This window comes from Heterocephalus glaber, unplaced genomic scaffold (assembly GCF_053883595.1).
Source record: "Heterocephalus glaber isolate CG9 unplaced genomic scaffold, H.glaber_assembly_v1.0 deba00001479, whole genome shotgun sequence".
NCBI classification, from domain to species: domain Eukaryota; kingdom Metazoa; phylum Chordata; class Mammalia; order Rodentia; family Bathyergidae; genus Heterocephalus; species Heterocephalus glaber.
Window position 1 is genome coordinate 17,994,003 of NW_028258316.1, and position 27,254 is coordinate 18,021,256.

The 27,254-nt window shown below is 43.8% G+C and overlaps 2 protein-coding genes across 16 annotated transcripts in view; both read left to right on the plus strand.

Moving 5' to 3' along the window:
- Positions 1-27,254, plus strand: part of Astn2 (astrotactin 2) — a 908,742-nt gene that overhangs the window by 335,390 nt on the left and 546,098 nt on the right. For all 15 annotated transcript variants that reach the window (XR_015439761.1, XR_015439763.1, XR_002396623.2 and 12 more), the window contains one exon: positions 9,249-9,395. Coding sequence is in view for 12 of the 15 variants with exons in the window: in XM_087182849.1 (XP_087038975.1) it covers positions 9,249-9,395 (147 nt within the window). In the remaining 3 variants the exon portion in view is untranslated. The remainder of the gene's footprint in view (positions 1-9,248; positions 9,396-27,254) is intronic.
- Positions 19,214-24,977, plus strand: LOC110350193 (uncharacterized). The gene has a single exon (XM_087182844.1). It carries the CDS (start codon positions 19,298-19,300, stop codon positions 24,872-24,874), a length of 5,577 nt encoding a protein of 1,858 aa, XP_087038970.1. The 5' UTR covers positions 19,214-19,297; the 3' UTR covers positions 24,875-24,977.

Consider the following 27,254-nt stretch of genomic DNA (forward strand, 5'->3'; position numbering starts at 1 on the left):
ATTCTGATAATGTGTTGGACAAAAAAGCAAATAGGTCCTAGTTTCTGTCTTCAGTGGTGAAACAGATACCTGTGTGTTGTTTTAGGAATTATCATTTCTTAAGGGCTCACTATGTTCTAGAAGCTATGTTAAGAATTTGACATTTACTGTCTCATTTAGCTCTTACAATACTTTCAAAGGAGAAGTTATTTTATTACTATTTTTGCTGAAAAAGCTACGAGTCAATAAGCTAATATGAAGTGTGACTTCAGTCCCCACAGTGACTCCTCAAGACCCTGGATGACCGTGAAGGTTTAAGTGACATGGAGGATGTAATTAGTCCAGCAAGGGCACCACGGGGAGACTTTGAGCAATCCCAACCCCGGTCCTCAGCAGTCTTCTAAAAAGGAAATAAGCCCTGTGGAGGGTAGGTGGATTTCTAGCAGTTAGTTAATTAGCGAAAGCAAGGTCTTGGTTGTATCAGTTTCTCTGCTATACAGGTCAGACATGAAAATGTTTCATCTGAGGTGCTCGATGTGCTATTTTCCACCACTCATTGACCAGGCCTCCCATGCCAGGAGCCTCCAGCCTTTCACACTCCATCCTTGGAACCTGTTTCACTTTCCCCACAATTGATTCCTGCTTGACTCATCTTCACATGTTTCCCCACAAAAAGACTCTGAAGAATCTCAAGCAGAAACTCAGTACTTCTGGTAACTCCTCTTTGGGAGGGTTTTGTTGTATAATAGACTTGGAGTAATATGTTGACTTTTTTTTTTGGTACCGGTGATTGAACTCGGGTCCTTGCACTTGTGCAGCAGGCGGCGAAACCACTGAGCTAAATCCCTGGCCCCAATATGTTGACTTTTTAATGTTGAATCTGTGCAAGCAACCAAGCCCTAGTCCATCATCTTTCCAATAGAAAACATCAGTGTTAGCTTATTTATGCTAATTACTTACTAAAATATTTATACTGTCAGAGTTTGAAACAATTTCTTGTGGCACTCAGACAAGACATAAAACTTTTTTCCATTTTTCTTTCTGTGATCATTTTTGGTTGTAGAGATTTCCTATATCCTGACACCAGAACCATTTTTTATTTAATTCTTCCATTTAACATTTACTCTACAACCATAATAACTGTAAGCATGTGAGCTGCTACTGTACCATGTGCTATCTTAGGACAGGGAATAAAGACAAAGATCCTGTTCTAAAAATGGATAGATCTTTTCAAAAGGGAAAGGACCAAGAGATGGAGGGAGGGGAAAGAAGATGGGGGGAAGGGGATGAAAAAAGAATTAAGCAATGTTATGTGCATGTATTAACTCCCTAGGATGAATGTAATCATTGTGTACTGAACACATGTACAAATGAAAATTAAAATTTGATATTTTTTGCAAATCTAAGCAACTTCTAGGTCCCAGGCATTGAGCTGTGCATGAGAGACACAAAAACACAGAAGATGGGATCCCTTCTTCTAATCAACTCAGTGTTAAGAAAAATAAATATTCATAAAACATCCCAAGTGGGCCACCATGAAGACTCTTACTCCATGGAAACCCATTAGTATGGCCACATTAGCTGCCATTCTTCCTAAGTGCTCAGTGCCTGTGTAGTGCTGGTTAGTAATATTGTCACTGTCATTCCTGGAAGTGACCATGCAGTTACTGAGATTCAACCATGTGCCAGGCACTAAACTAGATGCTGGGATATAATGGTAAGCAAAGGACAGAGGGTTTTTCTCCAGGAGTTTGCTCTTTCTGTACTGAAATTCAGTGCTTGGCATGAGGTATTTGAGAAAACACAGTGAGCATAGATAGTTTATCTGGATGAAGATTTATGGCAAATCACCAACAGAGATGAGGATGGGGACAGGGAAAGAAGAGGGGCTCTATCCAAGGAAACAGTACCTAGACTAGTGTTACTATGAAGGGGATGACTCTGAGGCTCTGCAACAGTTGAAGCCTGGCAACACTTGCACAAGTAGGAGAGGGGGCAGGAGGTTGGAATGGAAGGGGCCATCAAAAAGTCTCAATGCCAGGCTACTGGATGTGGGACACATCCTGTGATGAGATGCTGGGAAACTCCTGGAGGGGTTTCAGGAGGGAGTGAAGTGGACACATACACCCATGCCACTCTCATCCTGCCAGCAGACATGAGGAGGGAAATGTGAGAATGCTGAGGACTTAGAATAACAGGATCCTTTGGCTGTTTCATTTCTGTAAAGGAGGAAGACAAAAGACTGAAAGGTAACATCTACATGTCTGGTTCTCTACATGATGGTGTTTTCAGTACATTAAGGAGCTCAGAAGAAAGGAAGCCTGTTTTTAATGGGTTTTGTCTGACATGCTCTTGGAGTAGTCCCAGAGGAGTATCTAGAAAGTTTGAGGATAAAAGTTTGCTCAAAAAAGGAGCTTTTAGCAAGCAAAAGAAATTTGAGGAGAACTACTCAAATGCTGGCAATCAAAACATGGAAGAGAGATGTGAAGGACAAATCCCAAAAAATGAGAAATAGAGAGCTCAAGACACACTCACAAACCTCTGTGACACAGTGCTCTCCTAGTCATGCAGATCTAATCTACTTATTCTGCTGTAGCCATAAAATTGTGTTAAATTTTCCCATGCAAAAACTTCCTCCCCACATCCTACTCTCTTGTCTAAGTTATTACACAATTTGTCTTGGAATATAATTGTGTGTGAATAAGCTTTCCTTTTCCCCCTAGCCTGTAAACTTCTCATGAATGGAGCTATTCTAATTCTACTTCTGTATGTGTCTCACCATGTAGGTGCTCAATAAATAAAATTAATTTGGGTTACCAAGTTGTAGCTGTGAAACCTTACTATATGGCAGGCATTATATATAGATAGGCATAGATATATAGATGAAGGTATAGATATAGATACATATATAAATATATATCATAACCATGTAATTTTAGCAACAATCCAGAGATGCATCATCATACACATAAAGGAAGTGAGGTTTGTAGAATTATGCAGGTAACACAAACTTGGGAGAGCTAACACCAAACTGTGAACCCAGAATTGTCTTACGCTAAAGTATACTCCTGTTCTACCAGGCCATACTGAATTCGACAGCACAACATCTTTCCCCTTGCTACTAGAGAGAGTGGAGGAGAGTCTAATATGATCTAATCATTATCAGTAATAACCAACTTGAAACAAAAAAGAGTAAGAATTGTCACAATTGGCCATTCCACCACTCCCACTGCAGAGGAGGTGAACAGCACCCCCCTGCCCATCAAAATGAGAAGACACATGAACATGTCTCAAAACCAGACTTTCAGATCATCTTCAGCAACCCCAAAGAGAAATGAGATAGAACACTGATACTCAACTATCTGGACTCCCTGAAATGGCAACAATAGAGGATCTGGAAAAAATGAAATCTGAAATAATTTCTCAGATAACAGCAGAGATTGTGCTCATAATGCAAGACATGATAAATAAATTTAGAGAGGAGCTGAAGAACATAATGGAATCCCAACATAGGAAACAAATGGAATCCATAAAACAGATACAAATAGATTTCCAGGACATGAAAAATTCCATTGAAAGTCTACACTGCCAAATGAGCCAATATGAGGACAGAATTTCAGATATAGAAGATAAGATTGCAATTAGTGGACATGAAAAGAAAAACTGCTTAATAATTGTAAGGGACCATGAGAAATCAATCTAGCAGCTGCTAGACAATGCAAAGAAAAATAACATAAAACTGATCGGAGTGCAATCAGGAGAGAGTGCAGATGACATAAAAAAAAAACTGTTCACAGAAGTAATGGCAGAAAACTTTCCAAGCAGGGGAAAAGAACTTGACATACAGAGAAATGAGGCATATAGGACAGCAGCTAGCCTTGATCAAAAAAAATCTACACATAGGCATATAATTGTTAAGATTCCAGAAACCCAACAGAAGAAAAAAGTTCTACAAGCAGTTAGAGAAAAGAAACAAATCACATACAAAGGAAAGCCCACCAGAATCACAGCAGACTTCTCAACACAAACCTTCAAGGCAAGAAGAGCTTGGACTGATGTACTCCAAGCCCTAAAGGAAAACAGCCTCCAATGCAGATTGATGTACCCTGCAAAGCTATCTTTCAAAATTGATGGAGAAATAAGATATTTTCATGACAAAGAGCACCTTAGGAACTTCATGAATACCAACCCAGCACTCCAAAAAATTTTAGACAATATCCTAGGAAAAGACAGTGAGGATCACAACCCCAGGATGCACAGGAGAATGAATCCATTGGGTACAACAAGAAATTAAATGTAAAGGGGGAGAATCAAACAGAAAGAAAAAGTCATGACAGTGATAAGTCAATGCATATCAGTTATAACCATCAATGTTAATGGTCTCAATTCACCAATCAAAAGAAATAGACTGGCAGAATGGCTCAAGAAGCAAACTCAAGCAATATGCTGCATACAAGAAACACACATAATTCAAAAAGGAACTCATAGACTGGAAGTTAAAGGGTAGAAAACAATACTCCATGTGACAGGAACCTGCAAAAAAGAAGAAGTAGCTATCCTCTTTGCAGATCAAGTGAATTTCAAACCAACAATGATTAAGAGAAAAAGAAGGACACTACATCCTTGTAAAGGGAAGAATCCAAGAGGAAGAGATGACAATCATAAATATCTATGCACCAAAAACTAATGTGCCCCACTATATAAAATGTATACTAATGGACATGAAAAGTCATTTATGCACTAATACAATAGTAGTGGGGAGCCTCAGTACCCCAGTGTTACAAATAGATAGATCAACTAGACAAAAAGTAAGTAATGAAATACTAGAACTCAATCAAACTCTTGAAGAAATGAACTTAACAGATGTTTACAGAGTCTTCCACCCCACAAAATCAGAATACACATTCTTCTCAGCTGCACATGGGTCATTCTCCAAAATAGACCACATACTCACACATAGAACATGTTTAAGTAAGTGCAAAGGAATCTAAGTTATCCCCTGTATATTATCAGACCATAATGCAATGAAATTGGAGATCCATAGCGCAAGAAACTATACAAATTACATAAACACATGAAAATTGAACAGCTCACTTCTGAATAACCAATGGGTCACAGAGGAAATTAAAGAAGAAATCAGACAGTTCCTTCAATTAAATGACAATGTCAGTACAACATATCAGAATCTATGGGACACAATGAAAGCAGTCTTATGAGGGAAATTCGTATCAGTGAATACACATGTTAGGAAAACAGAATGAGCCCAATTAAACAACATGATGCTGAACATGAAGCTGCTAGAAAAAGAAGAGCAGGACAAACCCAAAGCTCATACAAGGGAGGAAATTATAAAGATCAGAGCAGAAACCAATTCAATGGAGGCTAAGAGAATGATAGAAAAAAAATCAATGAAGCCAAGAGTTGGTTCTTTGAAAGAATAAACAAAATTGACAAACCCTTAGCCAACCTTATCAGAAAAAGGAAAGAAAAGGCCCAAATCCATGCAATTAGGAATGAAAAGGGTGAAATTACAACAGACCCAGGAGAAATCCAGAGGATCATCAATACCTACTTTGAGAACCTATATGCCAATAAGATGGAAAACACAGAAGAAATGGACAGATTCCTAAATACATATAAATTACCAAAGTTGAATTAAGAATATCTAAAAATTCTAAACAACCCAATATCAATCAATGAAATTGAAAATATAATTAAAAATTTACCAACTAAGAAACGCCCAGGTTATGATGGCTTCACTGCTGAATTCTAGAAGACATTTAGAAAGGAACTAGTGCCACTACTGTTTAAAATCTTCAGTGAAATTGAAAGGGAAGCAATACTCCTGAATTCAATCCTGGAAGCAAGCGTTACCGGGATCCCCAAAGCACAGAAAGACCCAACTGAAAAAGAGAACTATAGGCCAATCTCACTAATGAACATAGATGGAAAATTCCTTAATAAGATACTGGAAATTTGAATTCAGATCATCAAGAAGATCATACACCTTGACCAAGTGAGATTCATCCCAGGGATGTAGGGATAGTTCAACATATGCAAATCAATCAACGTAATACACTACATCAAGAGACCCAAGGACAAAAACCATATAATTAACTCCATAGATGCAGAAAAAGCATTCGACAAAATCCAACATGCATTTATGATAAAAACCCTGCAAAAAATTGGAGTAGATGGTCTCTACCTCAATCTGATAAAAGCCATCTATAAAAAACCAACAGCCAATATCATACTAAATGGTCAAAAACTGAAATCCTTCACACTAAATCAGGAACAAGACAAGGATGTCCACCATCACCACTCCTGTTCAATATAATTTTGGAAACAGCCACCTCAATTAGACAAGAGAAAGAAATAAAAGGAATAAAGATAGGAAATGAAGAAGTCAAATTGTCATTATTTGTAGAAGACATGATGCTCTATATAGAAGACCCCAAGAATGCCACCAAAAGTCTTCTAGACTTAATAACCAAATTCAGTAGAGTATCTGGATACAAGGTCAACAAACAAAAATCAATAACTTTCCTCTACACGAACAAGAGATTCACTGAGGCAGAAATAGGGCAAACAATTCCTTTCACAATAGCATCCAAAAAACTAAAATATACAAGAATGAAAAAAATCAAAGACTTCTTCTCTGAAAACTATAGCACTCTCAAAAGAGAGATTGAGGATGATATCAGAAAATGGAAAGACATCCCCTGCTCCTGGGTAGGAAGGATCAACATAGTGAAAATGGTCATACTTCCAAAACTGCTATATAGATTCAATGCAATCCCAATTGACATCCCAGCAGTAAACTTCACAGACCTTGAGAAAACAATACAAAAATTCATTTGGAACAAGAAGGGACCCGCTAAAGCAATTGTAGGTGTCAGAGACATGGCAGGGGGTATCACAATCCCCAACTTGAAACTATACTGCCAAGCTACTGTGATAAAAACAGCATGGTACTGCCAAAGAAACAGACCTAAGGACCAGTGGAACAGATTAGAAGATGTAGAAACAACTCCACACAGTCAGCCATCTCATCTTGGATAAAGGAGCCAAACACCTTCACTGGAGGAAAGATAGCCTCTTTAATAAATGGTGCTGGAAAAATTGGGTTTCCACTTCCCAAAGATTAAAACTAGACCTATATCACTCACCATGCACTAAACTAAAATCAAAATAGATTAAAGATCTAAATATTAAAATAGAAACTCTGAACCAGTTGGAACAGAGATTAGGTAGAACCCTTGAAGACATTGGTGTAGGAAAATATTTTATGAACAAAACCTCAGTTGCCCATGAACTAGCACAAACAATCAACAAATGGGATCTCTTTTTATTAAACAGCTTCTGCACAGCAAGAGAAACCACCAGCAGTGTGAAGAGACAACCCACAATGTGGGAAAAAATCCTCACCTGCTGTTCCTCAGACAAAGGTCTACTATCTCGAATCTATAAAGAACTTAAAAAAAATCAGACTTCCCAAATTTAAAGACCCAATCCAAAAATGGGCATCTGAAATGAACAGACATTTCTCAGACAAAGAAGTAGAAATAGCAAATAAACATATGAAAAAATGTTCAACATCACTGGTCATTCGAGAGATGCAAATGAAAACAATGCTGATATTCCATCTCACTCCAGAAAGAATGGCTGCTATCATGAAATCAACCAATAACAAATGCTGGCAGGGCTTTGGGGAAAGAGGAACTCTGCTCCATTACCCCATGGGAGTGTAGACTGATGCAACCACTGTGGAAATCAGTATGGAGATACCTCAAAGAACTAGGACTGGAAGTCCCATTTGACCCAGCTATTCCCCTGCTGGGGATCTTCCCCAAAGAATTACAAGAATCATACCACAGTGATATATGTTCACCCATGTTCATAGCATCACAATTTGTAATAGCTAAAACTTGGAAGCAGCCCAAATGGCCCTCAACTGGAGACTGGATAAAGAAAATGTGTGGGTTTTTTAAATAAAATGGAGTACTACTCAGCCATCAAAAATGAAAAATTAGCGACATTTATAGCTAAATGGATGCACATTGAGGTGATACTCTTAAGTGAAATAAATAGCACACACATGTGTAAATGCCAAATAGTTTCTCTACTGTGAGAAACTGAAAGTGTAAATAAGGACTAAAAGGTATAATAGATAATGTGTAATAGGGAGAAAGGGGGCAAGGATGAAGGGGAAGTAGGAGGGGTAGGGGAAAGGAAAGAAGGGAATGGAATTAATAGGAGAAGATGAAAAAATGGAAGCAAAGTCTTTGTAAATAGGGAGGGATGGAGGGGTTGAAAGGAGGCCAGGGGAAGGGGGAAAAATAAGAATCAAGAGAGATTATGTAAAGGTGCAAATTTCCAATGATGATTGTCATAATAATATATACCTCAAATGCACTGATAAAATAAAATTTTAAAAAAAAGAATTGTCACAATTTTGGGGAAACTGATTTCTTTTTTTTTTTTTAATTTTTTTTTTTTTTTGGTACTGGGAATCGAACTTTGGTCCTTCCGCTTGCAAGGTAGGCAGTGGAACCACTGAGCTAAATCCCCGGCCCAAACTGATTTCTTTTATCTTTACCAAAATAAATAAGTAATCCTGCTGTTGGGGTTTGAATATGAAATGTCCCCTAAGGCTTGTGTGTTAAATGTATGCTCACAAGTGTAGGTTTTGGAAGGTAACTGGATTATGAGTGTTCTAACTTTATCAGGTGATTAATCTATTGATGAATTCATAATGTGAAGGCATTATTAGGAGGCAGTGGAAACTAGGAGATGAGACCAATTTGAAGGAAGAGCGTCATGGGGGTATGTCCTTGAGACTGTATCTTGTCCTGCCCCTTCCTCTCTGGCTTACTCTGCTTCCTGACCACCTGACTGACAAGTAGAACATTGAACATCTTTGGTTGTCAGGCTTCTCTGTCATGACACTGTGCTTCATCACAGCCCCAGGAGCAAGTGACCATGTACTGAAACCTCTGAAACTGTGAGCCAAAATAAATATTCTTTCCTCTTTAAGTTGTCTTCTCAGAAATTTTGTCATAGCGACAGAAAGCTAAAACCCCTGTGTTGCGGAGCATTAAATCAGGACCCAACAAGGGTCCACAGAGGTGAGGAAATAAGGGGGGTTTTTTTTCCCTTTCTTTTTCTGGATTTCCATTTAGGAAATAACATGATTCTCAAACTCTGTGCCATTGCCATTTCCTCACCCCACTGAATTATGTGTCTTTTTTCTGTGTTTGTGTTACTAGGCTTACTGAAGAGCCCAGTGAACAAGACGTCCCTAACACTGATTGCTGTGAGCTCCTGCATCCTGGCCATGGTGTGTGGAAGCCAGATGTCCTGTCCACTCACCGTGAAAGTGACTCTGCATGTGCCTGAACACTTCATTGCAGACGGTAAGAGCCAAGCACCAAAGCTGCCCCACAACTATTCAAAGCCTTGCACCCCTGCACATGTCAAATGTTCCATGCATGGCCCAGCCTCCGAATTCTGGTACATACATACATGCAGGAAAAAAGGAGCATCCAAAGGCTTTGCAAGATGGCCTTTTCATGTTAAACCCTGGATTATTAGAATGAAATGCTTTTTATTTTATGTCCAAGGATAAGAATTATTGAATCCAGGAAGAACTCAAACGTGGGGGGCAGAAAGATTGAGCTAATACAGAATCTACCAGTTTTTATCATGCTTGTGGATCCAAATTCAAAATGCTGCCTTCTCTTAAGAGTATTTGCTAATTAACAGCATATGACAGGGGAAAGAATGTGTGTTTTATACTGGAATTTCATGAACATTCTGGAGAATATTCATAGCTCATTCCCTGTAAACATACTTTACAAGTATCAGACATTCTACCACTTTCCTTCACCCAATTAAATTGAATTAATGAAACACTGCAGTCACCACAGTCATTAGCAAAGCCTGGTCCAAGAAGCTGATTAAGGTGTTTGATATCTATTGCTAAAGTGCCCTCTAGAAAAGTCGTTTCCAGTTTGAATCCTCTAGCCCTGTATGTTGGCACTTGTTTCTCTGAATATTTGTCCTTACGTGGTGTTACTATCTTTTTTCCCCTTAAATTCTTTTATTGGTACATTGCTTTGAAGTTTAGCTTGAATGTTATAAAGAATGCAATCATAAGTATAGAATATAATGCATTTTTATTTGTTCAGTTTATCCATACTTGAATGTAATAAAGAATGCAATCATAAGTATAGAATATAATGCATTTTTATTTGTTCAGTTTATCCATACTTTTATTTTTTCAGTTTACTCACAATTTTTAAATACATGCATCTTGATTACTTGAAGATAAGTACCTGTGAAGCTATCACCATGAACAGTGGCATTAACATAAACATCACCTCTGAAAATTTCTTCTCTCCTTCCTTTTGTTATAAAATTTAAAAAATTTAACAGAAGACTACACAGGAAACCACCATGCTCAAACAAAACAAAATTTAGCACCTCAGAGGGTTCATCTCCTACCAGTTGATGCTCTACAGAGTTAATTAACTTTCTGACTTAAAAGCACTAACATTATTATGTTTTAAAAATCTTTATCATTGGATATATATGGGCTGAGGATTTAGCTCAATGGTGCTGTTGCCTGACTTGAAAGCGCAAGATCCGGCGTTTGATCCCTGGTACCAAAAAACAATCGTTATCATTGGATATATATGGGATGTTCTGCAGATCTTCCCCATTTGTCAGCATTGTCTCAATGTAACTGAATTTTGTCTTCCTGTTTTATGTTATGTTATTCAGAACTTAGCACTATCCCTTCAGAGAATGTTTATCCCATTTCTCTGAAACATTCATACTTCTATCAGTACATTCTCTCATTGCTGCCACTTTACTATAGTAAACAGTCTCATACTTAGTTTTCACTTGAAATGAAAATAAGCTCAGTATTTCATGTATATTCAATCAATTTGCAATCCTACATACACATATTTTGTTTTACCTCTGCCAAATCATATGTGCACACATAGCAAGTAAATGTGTTTGTGTGAGATGGCAGAGGGGGACAGAAACAGCAAGATTTGTAGTCAAGGAGGTTCATAGAGCTCAGGGCTGGAAGAACTACTAACTGCTTTGCGGGTGGGTAAGTAGGAGTGACCAATATGGTTTTGGAAAAACCAGTAGGACATTTTGACCACTATGGAAAGCATGTCCCCCACCAGTTATCCCTCACCAACTACTCACTGCTCATTAATTGCTAAATGTTAGCCCTTAAAGATATTCAAGTTTTAACTACTTGTTTACCTACGTAAAGAAACAGAGGTTCTTAGAGACTCACTTACTCAAGGTTTTGATAAAACACTTTAATAGTTAAGAATACAGGCTTTGGAATGATACAAGAATTCATATTTTTTTTCAGTTGTCTGCCACTTTAATAGCCAACGGAGTGATTTAACCTCTCTGAGCCTCTGTCTTTACGTGTATGAAATGTGGATGACAATAGTACTTATCTCGTAGGGGTGTTTTAAAAACTATGATTCCCATTTCTTTTCTGTGTTTATTGAACTTTCAGATAGCATGTAGTTAGGAAATACCAAAATCAGACGATCATTTAAGAAAGATACAGACAATCTTGATAGCTTCCAAAGACAGAGCAAAATGTGAATTAAAAGATGCCCTTTCCTGCTTACCTGTAGATCCTCTATTCTGACCTCTATCATAGACTTAAATCTTTCTTCTTTTTTTTTTTCAATGGTAGAGACTAAACCTGAGGCCTTGCACATGCTTGGCCAATGAAGGTGAACCTTTTAGAGCTTTCAGTGATACAGCTTGCTGCACCATGTGTGCCATAGGTTCGCCACCACTGTGCTAGGTGAATGCCCTCCCAATCAAGCTACATCCCAGCCGTAATGTAGACATAAACTTTTATAACTGCCTGTAGACTATAGATGTCTTTGTCTCTAGACAGGAATCTTTTTTTTTTGCATTTTATTAAATTCTTTTATTGGTACATTGTAGGTATACAACACAATTACATTTCTCATTGGGAATTGTACCTTTACATACTGCATCTTGGTTCTTATTTTTTCCCCATTCCTAGCCCTCCCTTCACCCCCTCCACCCTTCCCTATTTACAAAGACTTTATTTCCATTTTTTTCCATTTCTCAGCATTTTCCCTTTTCCTTCTTTCCTTTCCCCTGCCCCTCCCACTACCCCTACCCCTTTGGACCTTTTCTTCCTATTTTGGATTATCAGTTATTCATTCTAATCATTGTTACATTTTAGGTATACAATATAATGACATTCATCATTGGAAATTTGCACCTTTACATAGTCTCTCTTGGTTCTTATTTTTCACCCTTGCCCAGCCCTCCCTTCAACCCCTCCAGTCCTCCCTATTTACAAAGATTTTGTTCCTATTTTTCTATTTTCTCATATTAATCCCATTCCCTTCTATCCTTTCTCCTAGCCCTCCCACTTTCCCTTCCCCTTTGCCCCTTTTCTTCCTATTTCACATTACCTATTATACATTTTAGTCCTTATTTACACTTTCAGCTTCTCACACCAGAGAAACTATTTGTTATTTATACATGTGTGTTCTATTTATTTCACTTAAGAGTATCGCCTCAATGTTCATTCACTTTGCTATAAATGTCTCTAATTTCTCATTTTTTATGGCTGAGAAGTACTCCATTTTTTAAAAAAACCCCACATTTTCTTTATCCAGTCTCCAGTTGATGGGCATTTGGGCTGCTTCCAAGTTTTAGCTATCACAAATTGTGCTGCTGTGAACATGGTTGCACATATATCACTGTGGTATGATTCTTTTAATTCTTTGGGGAAGATCCCCAGCAGTGGAATAGCTGGGTCAAATGGGACTTCCAGTCCTAGTTCTTTGAGGTATCTCCATACTGATTTCCACAGTGGTTGCACCAGTCTACACTCCCACCAGCAGTGGAGCAGAGTTCCTCTTTCCCCACAGCCCTGCCAGCATTTGTTATTGGTTGATTTCATGATAGCAGCCATTCTTTCTGGAGTGAAGTGGAATCTCAGTATTGTTTTCATTTGCATCTCTTGAATGACCAGTGATGTTGAACATTTTTTTCATGTATTTATTTGCTATTTCTACTTCTTTGTCTGAGAAATGTCTGTTTATTTCAGATGCCCATTTTTGGATTGGGTCTTTAAATTTGGGAGGTCTGATCTTTTTAAGTTCTTTATAGATTCGAGATAGTAGACCTTTGTCTAAGGAAAAGCAGGTGAAGATTTTTTCCCACATTATAGACAGGAATCTTTGTGATAGCAGGATTTGAGTCTTTTGAAAGAAATATGTTATCTCTGATGACAAGCATAGTACCAGATCCCTGGTGGCTATTCAGTAAATAATTTTGAGTAAATTTAATGCTGCCTGGATTAAAGCAGAATTGTTAATGGTTCTATGAGATTCCTATACTAGATTTCTAAGTAACAGGAAAGGTGAAGTGATGAAAAATAAGGCAGAAAATGCAAGGAAAGCCAAGAGGTTTTTAAATGTACCTGGAACTTCCTTCAATCAGGTAGAGAAAGTACAGATACATAAAGAACTATTGTGAAAGACAGAGGTTTTATATTCAGATTCCAGAAACCTATGCACAGCACTCCACTGAAAAGCCACGTGAAAACACACTAGGAACTATTCAGAAGCTCAGGGAGCAAATAGAAAGCAAGGGCAGGAATCTGTGTTTTGGTTATTGCAGGAAGGAATAGGGAGAGAGAAAGCAGCATAGACAAGTTTAGGATTGGCTAGTTTGAATAACTTTTTGCAAGTTATGGGGTATCAGGACTGCCCCTATTTCCCTGGTATCTGGCCCTGTGATGATTAAGAAAGGGAAATATTGCCTTCAGGTGTAAGAGCCAGATAGAAGAGATGGTTGCAATCTGGGCTCTGGTTAATTTTCATATGAAAATTATGATCCTCCTGGGTGTGTCTTTTGTTGTCTTTAAGATTTGACCAGCTCTGGAAGGGCAATCTCTCACCAGTCAGGAAGGCCTGGGTTACGGAGCATCCGTAATACAGAAAATAAGACAGTTCAATAATTTGAAAAAGAAAAGTGGAAATAACCATGACATATACAAGATGTGATGGAACAAGCATGGTGGGCAGCATTGGTAGGACTTAGCTTACAGTATCTCAGTTGCCAGACATAATGGACTCCATATCCCTTACGTGATGTAACATCTTAGCCAGGAATGTATCCTTTTAAATGAGATAGATTTGCATTTGGGTCTCAGTTCTATTGTTTGTTCACTGTGAGACACAGGAGAGGCTCATAGTCTCCCTGAGCCTTACTTTTCTCATCTGTAAAATGGAGATTACTTGGGGCATAATGTATATAACATGCCTACTTGAATGTCTAAAAGATTGTGACTGCTCAACAATTGATGAATAATATTACTTTTGTTCTTAAAGCCATTCACTGGGCAAGAGACTTCAGAAACTGGTACATGCAGAGGGATAAGATATAGAAAACTGAGTGACTTGAACTTTTTTCAGTTAGGTGAATGAAACAGCACCCTCCACATGGAAGTGGCATTAACATGTGAACATGGTCAGTCTTCTGGCATCAGCAGGAACCCTGAGAGTTACTTCCAGACAATCCCACATTCCCCAGTATGCTCTCAATGTAGAAACTTGTAGGTATTGCTTATCTTGTTCCCTCAACAGCTCTCCAAAGTGCTCTTAATTATCCCTTTTTGGCAGATAAGGGAACTGAGACTTGAAGAGGAATGGAATCCAGTCTTTTGTAGGGGTAAAGAATGATTAGAAAAGCAGTCTCTTGTCAGTTGGACTAGTGTGCTTTCTAGCTCAGGTTTCTGGAGATGTGAGAGTGTTACATGTGGAAGACAAGAGAGAAAATAACAATGGGGACTATTTTCCCGAATCCTTGTCATCACTCAGCATTGATATTTATTAGTGCACTGTGCTCTATCATAAATACAGTAACTAACACAGATGGAGAGTGTAAAATTCAATGACATTTTTCATAGATTTATACCCAGAGCATGACGTAGGCCCCTGAGACCACTGGCTAGGTTTTTAAAAAATAAAATCAAGGCTGTCACAATGAGAACTTGTGTCAAATAGGAGGAGCCATTTGAGATCAGGTCTCCCAAGGAGCATCTCCATGGCAGCCTTCGCCCTTTCTCACCCTCCCTCAGGGGCTCAAAGCTGCCAAGGTGCTGGCTCTTTGTTAGTAGCAGGAGCTCCCAGCCAACCTTACGCATTGAGCTGTCCGTGGTGCTGAAGCATTAGATGGGGCTGAGTAATGTGTCCCATCTTCAAGAAGAAAATGAATTCTGACCTTGTGTTCCTATACAGTTATACTTGATGCTTACTGCCTATTATAGGGAAAAGGTCAAAAAGACATAGCACTTATCCAGGGCCCAGCTGGCAAGAGCAATACATGGTGACATGGTCCCTATCTAAGTCCTTGGCAAGCCCCACCCCTTCTTGTTCTCAGCTTCTTCAAGGCTGTCAGTGGCTTTTTGCCCTGCTGAGCCCACATTGAAAAGATGGAACACACTTGCATATAAACTTACTAAATTTAGCATTACTTCTCTGAGTGCAATATATAAATCATCTGAATTTGGCTAATAAGCCCGAGACTTAATTAATAAGACTCTGAGATTGGAGCCCAGGCATTAATATTCTTTATGGAATTCTAAGTGGTCCCTTAACAGAACTTTGAGAGATATGTCAATATCTCTGTGTTACTCTGCTTCCAGATAGCATATGTGATCTCTCCTTGAGACCCCTTGGAACTCATAAAGGCCTTTGGTGAGGGCATTGGTCGCTTCCATCTTTGACTTTATCAATGTTTTATTAACAGAGCTACTGAGGGCATAACTGAAGTGATTTTCTATAGCACCAAATACAATACAAATGGTCTACCATCAGGCTTATGATATATTAGCCCTGATGATAGAGATTAGGACTTCATCAAAATTGCAATGCAGGTAGCATATTGATAAATGTTTATTGGTTAATATTAAAAACCTATCTTAGCTGAGATGTTACTTTATATATCTCTTGAGGATCCCAAAGGAAGTCAGTATATGCCCATCCACTATAGTTAAGCTAGTAGAAGAGATCACATTTAAAGCAATAAACAGTCTAGATTAAATGGGTGAGATGGTTCCTCTCCCACACAGGCCAATAACACTACACTTAAGAGTTTTCTGTTTTGTTCTGGGAATTGCTGTAAATTGGAAGTTGTTTTGAGAAGTGGGCTTGGCATTGAAAATATTGAAAAAAATTTTAGATACCTAACAACCTCCCAAAGAAAGGATGAAAGAGAATCATTCTAAAAGAAGAACTGAAGAAGCCTAGACAGGAAGGGAACTTAAAATTATTGAACCTAAATGCCAGTGTACAAAGTACTTTACAAACATGCCTTCATTAAATTCTCATAGCAATACTGTGAAGCAGTATTTAGAATCCGCATTTTGCATACATGAATAGTGGGGCTAAAGTGAAGACATAACCTACAGAGTGTGAGAAATTATTTGCAAAGTATACATTTGAAAGGAAGGTAATTTCTAAAATACATGAGGAATTCAAACAACTTAATAGAAGAAAATAAATCTGATTTTTAAAAGGATTCAGACCTACCCACACATTCCTCAGAAGTAAAGATACAAATGACTAACAGGTATATGAAAAGTACTCAACATCATTAACCATCAGTGAAAGGTAGAGATGTGATAGAACAATCATGGTGAGCCATGATGAGCTATCACCTCACTTTAGTTACAGTCATTATAATAAATGAGTGAATGAAAGAAAGAATGAATGAGGGCATCGGCGTCAGCATCCTGGTCCCCGTCCCTGTCCCAGTCCCTGTCCCTGTCCCCATCCCTGTCCCTGTCCCTGTCCCCATCCCCATCCCCTACCCCGCCCCCATCCCAGTCCCCACCTGCTCTCCCGAGTCTCCTACGCCTTCAGGCTGTCCACGACAACCAGATCCTCATCGTCATTGGGAGATCGGGTCCGGGAAGACCAGGCAGATCACCCAGTACCTGGCCGAGGCTGGCTACACGTCCCGGGGCAAGATCAGCTGCATCCAGCCCTGGTGTGTGGCTGCCATGTCCATGGCCAAGCGGGTGTCTGAGGAGTTTGGCTGCTGCCTGGGGCAGGAGGTGGGCTACACCATCCGGTTCGAGGAGTGTACCAGCCCCGAGACCGTCATCAAGTACATGATGGATGGCATGCTGCTGCGTGAGTGCCTGATCGACCCTGACCTGACACAGTATGCCATCATCATGCTGGACAAGGCGCACGAATGGATGATCCACACCGATGTGCTCTTCGGGCTGCTCAAGAAGACGGTGCAGAAGCGGCAGGACATGAAGCTGATCGTCACCTCGGCCACGCTGGATGCGGTGAAGTTTTCGCAGTACTTCTACGAGGCCCCCATCTTCACCATCCCGGGCCGCATGTACCCCGTGGAGATCCTGTACAGCAAGGAGCCCGAGACTGACTACCTGGACGCCAGCCTGATCACCGTCATGCTGATCCACCTCATCGAGCCACCAGGTGACATCCTGGTCTTCCTGACCAGGCAGGAGGAGATCGACATGGCCTGCGAGATCTTGTACAAGAGGATGAAGTCACTGGGCCCCGACATCCCCGAGCTGATCATCCTGCCCGTGTACTCCACCCTGCCCAGAGAGATGCAGACCCCCATCTTTGACCTGGCCCTGCCAGGCAGCAGGAAGGTCGTGATTGCCACCAACATCGCGGAGACCTAGCTGACCATCGATGGCATCTACTATGTGGTGGGCCCCGGCTTCGTGAAGCAGAAGGTCTACAACTCCAAGATGGGCATCGACCAGCTGGTGGTGACCGCCATCTCCCGAGGCCGATGGAAATTGGTTATGAAGAGGAAGGTGGCCCAGAAGCTTGCTGCTCAGAAGGCTTTGACAGACGCCTTCCCGAAAGTGTGCATCATGGCTCTGGGGTGGAACTCAGGACCTTGTGCTTGTGAGGCAGGTGCAGCACACCTGAGCTACATGGCCAGCCTTGCAGTGCTTTCTCTGAAGCTTTGCTCATTGTATCCCAGGGCGTTGTGGTTCTTGGAGAATAAAAATTGCCCCTGCCTTCTGATCTGAAGTATCTACTGGTCCCATGGTCTCCGTCCCGGGTTCGAACTCCCTTTGAAATTGTGAAGTCACCACAGTGGGGATGTCTATGAAGCCCGAATCTGACGGAGAGGAGTGAGTTCTAAAACGTGGAACCCTTACCAAGTTCAGAGCAAATGGCAACACTGTGGAAGAAATTGCCTTCAGATGTGCTCTCCTGCCTCCACCCCACCTGGTCTTGATTTTGCTTGGAAGCAGTGCAACCAAGGGGAGGAAGACTCACTCTGGGTTTCAGGGTGGAGGAGGAAGAGCTCCAGTAGCCAAGGCTGGACCAGTACTTCTGATAGAGCAGTGCTAAGCAGTAAGACAGGCCCTGGCCTTGCCTCCATTTTTTTCTCCACAGAATGTTTTGTTTTGGAAATGTAACTTTATGTGGCTGGGCTCCTGCCCAGTGTATCAAAGTGTTTTGTGGCTGTTTGAACTGTGTGACCTTTCAGGAATGTTCTGTTAAGCCCTGCCCTCTCACAAGAAATTTCTGTTAAGCTCTGGACCCTGTCAGGAATGTTCTGTAACTCCCCCCACCCCCCGCTTCAATGATCATGCTCACCTACCCTGTGGCTCCCTATATAAGGAGTGCTCAGACTCCTCTGTGCCCACTGGGGCTCACTGGCATACTAAAAGGCTTATCTCCACCTCTTCAACTGACCATCAGATTCTCAAGTTTTCAAAGAATGAGACCTGTGACCCGGAGCTGCCACACTGAGCAATAAAGCTCAGCTGTGCCTCAGAGCTGTGTTTCAGAGTCACCACACTGAGTTGTAACACTTGGCTATAGCACAGAGCTGCTCCTCTCTGCTCCAACACTTCTGAGCATCCCAAGACCAAGCCCTAACTTCCATGGGAAGCTCTTCCCCACCCCACCCAATGGCTGGTGCAGGCCCAAGACCACACGTTGGCATTGCTATGGAGAAGAGGCCCTGTGAAAAGCTACTGTCACTTTTTAAGGGAAAGAGAGTCAGGCCTGGGCACTGATGGGCAGCCCTGAGAATGGTTTCCTCCGCTATGATGTCATACAGAAAGGGTCGGGTGTGGCAGAATGTGGGTGAGCACTGTTACCAAGGCACTTGCCACGCAGGTGGCTGCCAGAAAGGTTTTAGCTGACTTAGGGTCAGCACCCTACTGGCCTACATCTGTGTGACTAAACCTTGCCCTGTCATGTTTTTGCTTTGTTTCCGGGCTACATTGTTGCTGCACTGGCAACAGATGTGCCTGCCCATCCTAGCTCTACCACAGCGAGGCTGGACCCCATACCGAGTTCAGTTGAACTCTGAGCCCCTAGCAGCTAATAAGCCCTCTTCCCTCGATTCTGATCTCCCGCTTGAATCACTCACTGTCCTTACTCCCCCAGAAGACCCTGGGGGCTTTGTTTACCCGAAATCCTCGGCGCCCACCAAGATGTTGTCTCCACCTCAGAGGTTTGCTGGACCACTGTCCCCACAGCTGGATAAGGTTGCCGCCCCACATCAAGGTCTGCGTGCCAAGCTGCCTTGGCGAGAGAGGCTCCAAAAACTGGCTCTGATGGTAGATGGGGCTCAGAATCAATTTCTAACTCTGCCTCCTCGCCTCAAAAGGAAGATCCAGACTTCTGGGCTCCATCACACTGCAGACCACCAGGCAGGTGAAGTACCTTTTGTACCTCTGGACAGGCAGCAGTCAAAAGCAGCAAAGTTTCTTTCACACCTGAACAAGGAGGAGGAGCAGGATCAGCATCAGCAACTCCCTGAGGTGGTGGTTGGAACTCCACATCAACTTGAAAAACCTAAGTTTCAGGAGCAAATCTCCCAAGAGAAGGACGTTTACACAAGTATGGATGGAGGTGAGCATGACAGCCTTGATCCGGAGTCCCAGGAGAACACAGATAAGCTTCCAGAGGCCTCTGGACAAACTACACCTTCTCAATCCCAGCTGGAGGCCCAGAATCTCCACCCAGAGACTCCCCAGGTACAATCCTTTTCTCCTCAGCAAGAAATGACAGCTCAGTTCTCACAGCGCCCTGAGGAAGGGGAACCTTCATCCACCCAGGGTCAGCCTGACCTTGCTGCTGAGGAGGGTGTGGAGCAGCTGTCAGTGCCACAGGAGGTAAAGGTACCATCTCTGGGTAGGAGGGAAGCACATCATTCACAGGAGCTGGTGGCCGCAGTTAATGTGCTTGTGAAGAACAGGAGGACCACACTAGCTGGGAAGGAGGTTCAACCTCCTCCACGCCACCAGCAGGCCCCAGCGTCAACTTCAGAGAGTCCTGAGGGAGTGAAACCTTCTCCAACCCAGCAGGAGGCCCCATCTCAGCCTCCAGGCTCTCCTACGGAGACTGAACTTTCTCCCAGCCAGCAAGACCAGCCACTTGTGACTTCTGAGACTGCTGAGGAGGTAGAAACTTCTGGAAGCCAGCTGGAAGCTCTGCCTGAAACTGAAAGTCCTCTGGAGGAAGTTAAATCTCCAGTCCAGGAAGACACGCCAGCTCTAGAAACCCCTCTAGGGAGTCTAGGTGAAACTCCGTCACTTAATGAAGTAAGAATTTCAACTCCAGCTCACCATCAAGCTAAGCATTCACACTGGCTCAGGCTGACAGTGAACCCTCCAGACCTACAGGTCACCAAAAGGCCAGAACCCACTGCTGAGGTGAGAACTTCCCTAACCCACCTTGAGGTTTCAGCTCAAGTCTCAGCTCTATTGGATGATGTAGAACTCCCTGTGACATCGATCGAGGCCCTGACTCTGCCTCCAGAGCCCTCTGAAGGGGCTGAATTCTTCAAGTCCCAGCAGGAGGTTCTATTTCCATCTTCAGAACCCGTTCAGGATGAGGAAGCCTCTCCCAGCCAGCAGGAGAGCACGGGTGGGAGTCTCCAGGCTTCTGAGGAGAGTGAAGCTTCTTCAACCCAGTGGGAGGCCACAGGTGAACATCTGCAAACCCTGGAGGAGGTTGAACCATCTACTCCTGAAGAGGCTGCATCTCAGCCTCCAGAGCTCCCTCATGAAATCACAGCTCAGGCTCCAGGACATCACAAGGCAGGAATTTCTTCTCTAGTTGATGTCCCAGGTCAGCCTCCAGCATTGGACAGTGTCACTGTTCAGCCTCCAGAGCTGAGCGACGAGGTTGCAATTGTAAGCTCAACAGAACAGGGGATCCTAGCTCAGTCCTCAGTGTCCCCTGAGCAGTTTGGACCTTTCACCAAGAAGGAAGAGGCTCCAACTAAGCAGCCCAACCCTGCCATGAAGGATAAACCTTCTGCATCCCAGGGCAGGGTCCCAAGTTGGCATGCAGAGCTTCCTGAGGAGCGTTCTGGACAGCAGCACGAGAGCTCAGCTCTGTCCCCCAACTTCCCTGCTGGAGGTACACTTCAATCAGTCCACCAAGAGCTCCCAGCTCAGCCTCGGAGACCCTCTGTGAGTGCTCCTATGACCTTTGTAGCCCAGCTTTCTGAGCTGCCTGAGGACATGACACCATCTCCAGTCCCCCAGGAGGCTGCAGCCCCACCTTCAGGACCACCTAAGGAGCTGGAACCTTCTCCAGCTCAGCAGATGACACCACCTCAGCCCGTAGAACTCTCTGACGTGGGCAAACTCCCTGTGCTGCTGCCAGCCCCATCTCCACCCCCAGAGCCTCCTGAGGAGGTAGAGCTTTCTCCAGCGTGGGCGGTGGACCCATCTCAGCATCCACATGAGCCACCCAGTGAGAGTGTAACTCCCCCTCCAGCCCAATATGATATTACAGTTTCATTCCCAGCACAGAACCAAGCTGTGGTGCCACCATTGCCCAGTGTTGCATCTGATTATTTGGATGTGGAAGCCACTATCACTCCAGTACGCACTGCAGAGGGTGAACTTCCTACTGGCCTCCAGAGGTCTGCAGCTCTTCATGAAAGGCCCACCGAGGTGACACTTCCACCACCAACCCTGATTCTGGGCACAGTTGGACCTTTGGACCCAGAGCTTACCAGAACTCCACCGTGGACTGCAGAAGCTAGAGTTTCTCCAGCTGTGCAGAAGCCCTCCTCCCAGCCTGCAGACCCAGCTGAGTCTGTCACTCAACCTCCAGTGCCTCCGGAGACGGGAGCTCCAAGTCCTGGTCAGGAGCCCACTCAATATCGCCCATCACCCCCGGTCGCAGGCCCACCTTCCCACGTGGATCCCAGCAGCACTGCCGTGCCCTCCACAGGGGCTGCACACTCTCCATCCCTGCAGAAATCTACAGCTCCTCCTGTAACATGGACTAGGGTGATGCTGCTACACCCAGACCAGGTTCAGGCTCAGCATCCAATCCTGACTGAAGTCACCACTCAACCATCGGAGGGGACTGTGCTTAGTGCACAGAGCAGCACAACACACAAGGACATATGCGAGCTCTGTTCCTGCCAGGAGGAGACCCTGTCTTGCACTGACCTTGGCCCCACCCGCAGGCTGCATGAGGTGCCTGCCCTTGAGCCCAGTGCCCACAACAGGACCTTCACCGTCTTAAATTTCCAAGGAAATTCTATTTCTTCCCTTGATAAGAACGTTTGGAGAGCATACCACTGGGTTGAGAAAGTAAATCTCAGTGGAAACTCCCTGACTGACTTACGAAAAGACTCCTTTGCAGGCCTGCTGTCCCTGCAGTACTTAGATTTATCCTGCAATAAAATACATTCAATTGAAAGAGGGACATTTGACTCACTACCCTTTTTGCAGTTTGTAAATCTTGGTTGCAATTTTGTTTCTGAGATCAGCTACGGAACATTTCATACATGGCACGGGATGCAGTTTTTACATCAAGTAGTCCTCAACAATAACCCTCTGACAACTATCGAAGATCCATCTCTTTTTAAATTACCAGCATTAAAACATCTAGACTTGGGAGCAACACACCTGCCCCTTTCAGTGCTGGAGAACATCCTCACCATGACTCTGAAGTTGCAAAAACTGATCTTGCCGAGACACATGGCCTGCTGCCTCTGCCAAATTAAGAGTGATATCGAGGTTGTGTGCCCAACAGTCAAGCTGCACTGTGACAGCACCTGTCTGTCCAACACCATGCAGTGCCTTGAGGCAGCAGCCATGGGGAATGTGGATGGGGCACTCATGAAGGCGCTGCAGGCCCGGAACAACAGCACCAGCGCCCAGCTGAACATCGAGCCTGAGACGTTGTCTTCACAGCAAAGTGTGGCCCCCTGGTCGGACGTCATCAACGACCAGCTCAGGTTTCATGACCAAAGTGACGTGACCGACGCCCTCAGTTACATGGTGCGCTATCTCTCAGAGGGAAACCCAGAGGATGTGCAGTCAGCTCTACTGCCACTCACTGCAAAGCTTTTTCCAAATGCATTTCATGGAGATAACACAGATTCTTTAAAAAAGGATTTGCTCAGAAATTGGTTAAATACAGAAATCCAGAAAAAAGTGGAGGAGGTTAAGAAGGAAGAAGACACTGTCAGGCGTATACAGCCCAGCATTTTGGGTCCCACCCTGGAGCCCCAAATATCTAGAACACTGGGAAGGGGTCTGACACAGGAAAACAGCATGGGGGAGGCGGTGAGAGGAAGGAGAAGGCTGCACACAGTGGACAGGGGCCTCAGGGGCCTGAAGGGCACAGGTAGAAGGCTGCTGCAGGACAGGAGGAAGCAGCAGTTCAGGGACAGGCAGGTCACCTGGCCCCTTGCACAAGCCGACTCGGGGACGCCAGTGCCATGGAGCTGGAGCAGCATCATGAGGGCCCCCAGCCCCAGGAAGCTGGCCAGATTCTCCATCCTCACAGAAGGACAGAGGGCAGCCACCCCTTCCTCCCTGCCAGCTCCCTGGCTGGGCAGGTCGCCCACCTCCCCCCCTGCCAGAGCCCAGCCTGTTGGGAGAAGCAGAGCGAAAGACTTCACCCACAGCACATGGTTTCTAAACCACGGGCAGGACAGAGTGCTAAGAATGAGGGCAACTCCACCTGCCTGGCAGTCACAAAAGAGTCATCGCTTGGCTGGAACTCTCTTCCCTGGGTCCCTCGGAACAGCCCACGCTGACCCAAGGGCACAGCTCACCAAGGGAAATGCACGCAGCAGCCTGAGCCCAGCAAAGAGGCCTGGGTTCCAGGCACTGAGGAGCCTCATGGACTCCCCTCCAGGAGGCTTCCTGTCAGCACCAGGGGACCTGCGTGTGTCTGCTGCAGACTCTGCCTCGGGCTCAGCCTTGGCTCCCACACACATCACCTCCCCAGGGCTGCCGTCCCTGGAGGTCAGGTTAGAAACACAGCTGAATCACTTGCTGCAGCCACTCATCCCTGACGACAGCGTGAGAAGGCTCATCGCCCAGGTCATCAGCATTTTGGAAATGGACTGTGCTGAGGCCCCCATGCCCCCCACCTGTGCCAAGCTTATCTCTAGGTCTCGCCTCCTGCTGATGCTTCTGACTGAGCAGCGGGAGGCCACGGTGTCCCAGGCCCAGGGGGAGGAGCAGCAGCTATATTCTGAACCCTTGGTCACGGAGGGGACAGAAGCCCATGGCAAGCAGAAGGGACAGCAGATGCCTCAGATGTTCAGCAAAAAGGTTCCTGAAGGCGTGTATACATTCAAATGGGTCATTGGGGCATTAGCAGCCCTGCTTGTGATAATGGTACCTGTCACCGTTGTCTTCAGTGTCAGGAAGAGTTACCTGCTCAGAAGAGCCAAAGTGAAAGATCCAGAGGCCAGGAGGAGCTCCAGCGAAGAGGCCAAGCCTGCAGAATCAGCCGATTACAGGGAGAGTGATGAGCTAGTGGAGATGCCTTCCTACTGACCTCGTCCTGCACATGACCAGCAAAGTTTATTTTTCCCTTGTCAATAAAGACTTTCTCATCTCCTGTTACCTTTGCTTCCTTGTGCGCACCATGCTGTTTCTGCTCTGCCATGCCTATTTGTCATCCCTGCCTTGCAGTCTGCTGAACGTGGACTGAAACTTCTTTTTTTTTCTTTTACATGTTAAAATAAGACATTTATTATGCTAAAGAACAGATTTTATTCTCCATTTTCCCAACACACTAAAATAGCACACAGCATAGTAATTTAATACACAATACAAAGTGATGTATGCACTCAGTCCCAAAATGACTATTTTAAGCCTTACTTTGGGAGTCCTTAAAAACTTACACTCTTACATGATCTTTATTAAAGTTATCAACAAACAAATTACTTCAGAAAAGTCTTTGTGAGAAAGAGGCCTCAACTGCTTGGGTCTCAGAACTTTCGTAAGGGAAAACACTTGCTCTGCCTCTATATCTGAGCTACAGCAGAGTCAGGCTCCTTTTTCTTAGGGTAACACTGCTAGGAATCCTAGTTTGAGAAGATTACTCTAAATTTAATATTGCAACTTTCACCACAGGGCCTCCATTGAAACTGCGTTTCTGGTAGAAAGAAAGGAGTATGAGAAATCAAATTTGTTGCAGACCAAAATTATTTTACAAGATGCAGAAATAGTAATAGCTCACCATGAACTCAGCAAGGCTTCATAAAAGTACAGTGGGTAAACTTTACAAATAACCACTTCCATTTGGTGACAGGATGGCTAAAGAGACAATGTCTGGGATCGTAGCCCTTTGGATTGAGTATTAGAGACAAAGAACTTCATGGTCATCAAGGTCCTGGGCATCGAGAAGGGGAAGAAGAACAAGACCAACCTGCTCTTTCTGGCCGGGCACCGAGTGCTGAAATGGGTGGCACGGAGTCACACGAATGAAAAGGCTCTCACCGCGCTGCTCAAGTACATCCCAGCCCAGCCCGTCCCCGTCCCAGTCCCTATCCTGTCCCTGTCGGTGGCCCCGTCTGTCCTCAGGGCCTGGACACTCTTAGCCCTGCCCCCTGCAGGGTGAACAGAGCAGTCCGCAGTATGGGTGGAGACGTGGACCTAGGCAGTAACAGCTCTGGATGACAAAGGTGACCCAGAGTGCTTGTCCCTCTCTGTCCCTACCCCGTTGCCCTCCGGCCTGCTCTGAGCTGGTCAGCAGGTGTCTCCTGCACCTTCCTGTCTCGCAGGTGTGGGGCTGAGGACCACATGCAATCGGTGACCGAGCTCCAGAGCTCAGTGAAGCTCCTGCAGAAGAACAACCTGAATCTGCTCAGAGACCTGGCCATGCAGGTGGCCCGCAGCCTCAGGGACAGCCCGGACTGGGGCGGTTTGGTGGCGCTGCACAGATGGTGTTAGCCTTGTATGGAGAACCCTAGATGATGCTGTGTATCGCAGAAAACCCAGGACACTGCCGGCTATTATGGGAGAAACTGAAAATGCACCTACAGCAATGCCAGTGACCAAGGTGACCCAAACCCAAACAGCAGCTCACCCTACTTTTCTTTCTTTCTCTTTTTTTTTTTTTTTGGTACCAGGGATCGAACTCGGGACCTTGCGCTTGCAAGGCAGGTGCCAGAACCACTGAGCTAAATCCCTGGCCCAATTCACCGTACTAATAAATGTCTACAAGCTCATGGCCACCACGTTGAGCACCTCTTATAATTGTAGAGGCCTAAGGTGGCTTGTATTAATCTCATAATGTCTCAATAAATGTAGTATTAAAATTAAAAAAAAAAAGAAAGAATGAATGAATGACACCAAGTCCTAGTAAGGGTGTAGAGAATGGAGAACTCTCACACACTGTTGATAAGAATGTAAATCAGGCCCAGCACCCAGGTGGAGGCTCCCCGCCACCATTCCACTGCTCCTAGGGCAGAGGAGGTGAGTGGTGCGGGAGCCAGCAGCACACACCCCCCTGCCCCCTGGAAATGAGAAGACACATAAACAAGCCTCAGAAACAGACTTCCAGATCACCTACACCAACCCCAAAGGAAAACAAGATGGAACAATCTGATACTTAACCACCTGGATGCCCTGAACTGGCAACAAAAGAGGATCTGGATGAAATAAAATCAGAAATAATTTCTCAGTTAACAGCATAGATTGTGCTCATAGTGCAAGACATGATTAATAAATCTAGAGAGGACACCAATAAAAAAAGAGAGCATCTGAGGAACATGATGGAATCCCAACGTAGGAAACAAATAGAATCCATAAAACAGATGCAAACAGATTTCCAGGAGATTACAAACTCCACTGAAAGTCTATGCAGCAGAATGAACCAATGTGAGGACAGAATTTCAGATATAGAAGATAAAATTTCAATTAGTGACCA

Bases quoted from the DNA above. Each gene is read 5' to 3' on its own strand.
- LOC110350193 (XM_087182844.1), top strand. From the start codon at position 19,298: ATGTTTTTGCTTTGTTTCCGGGCTACATTGTTGCTGCACTGGCAACAG.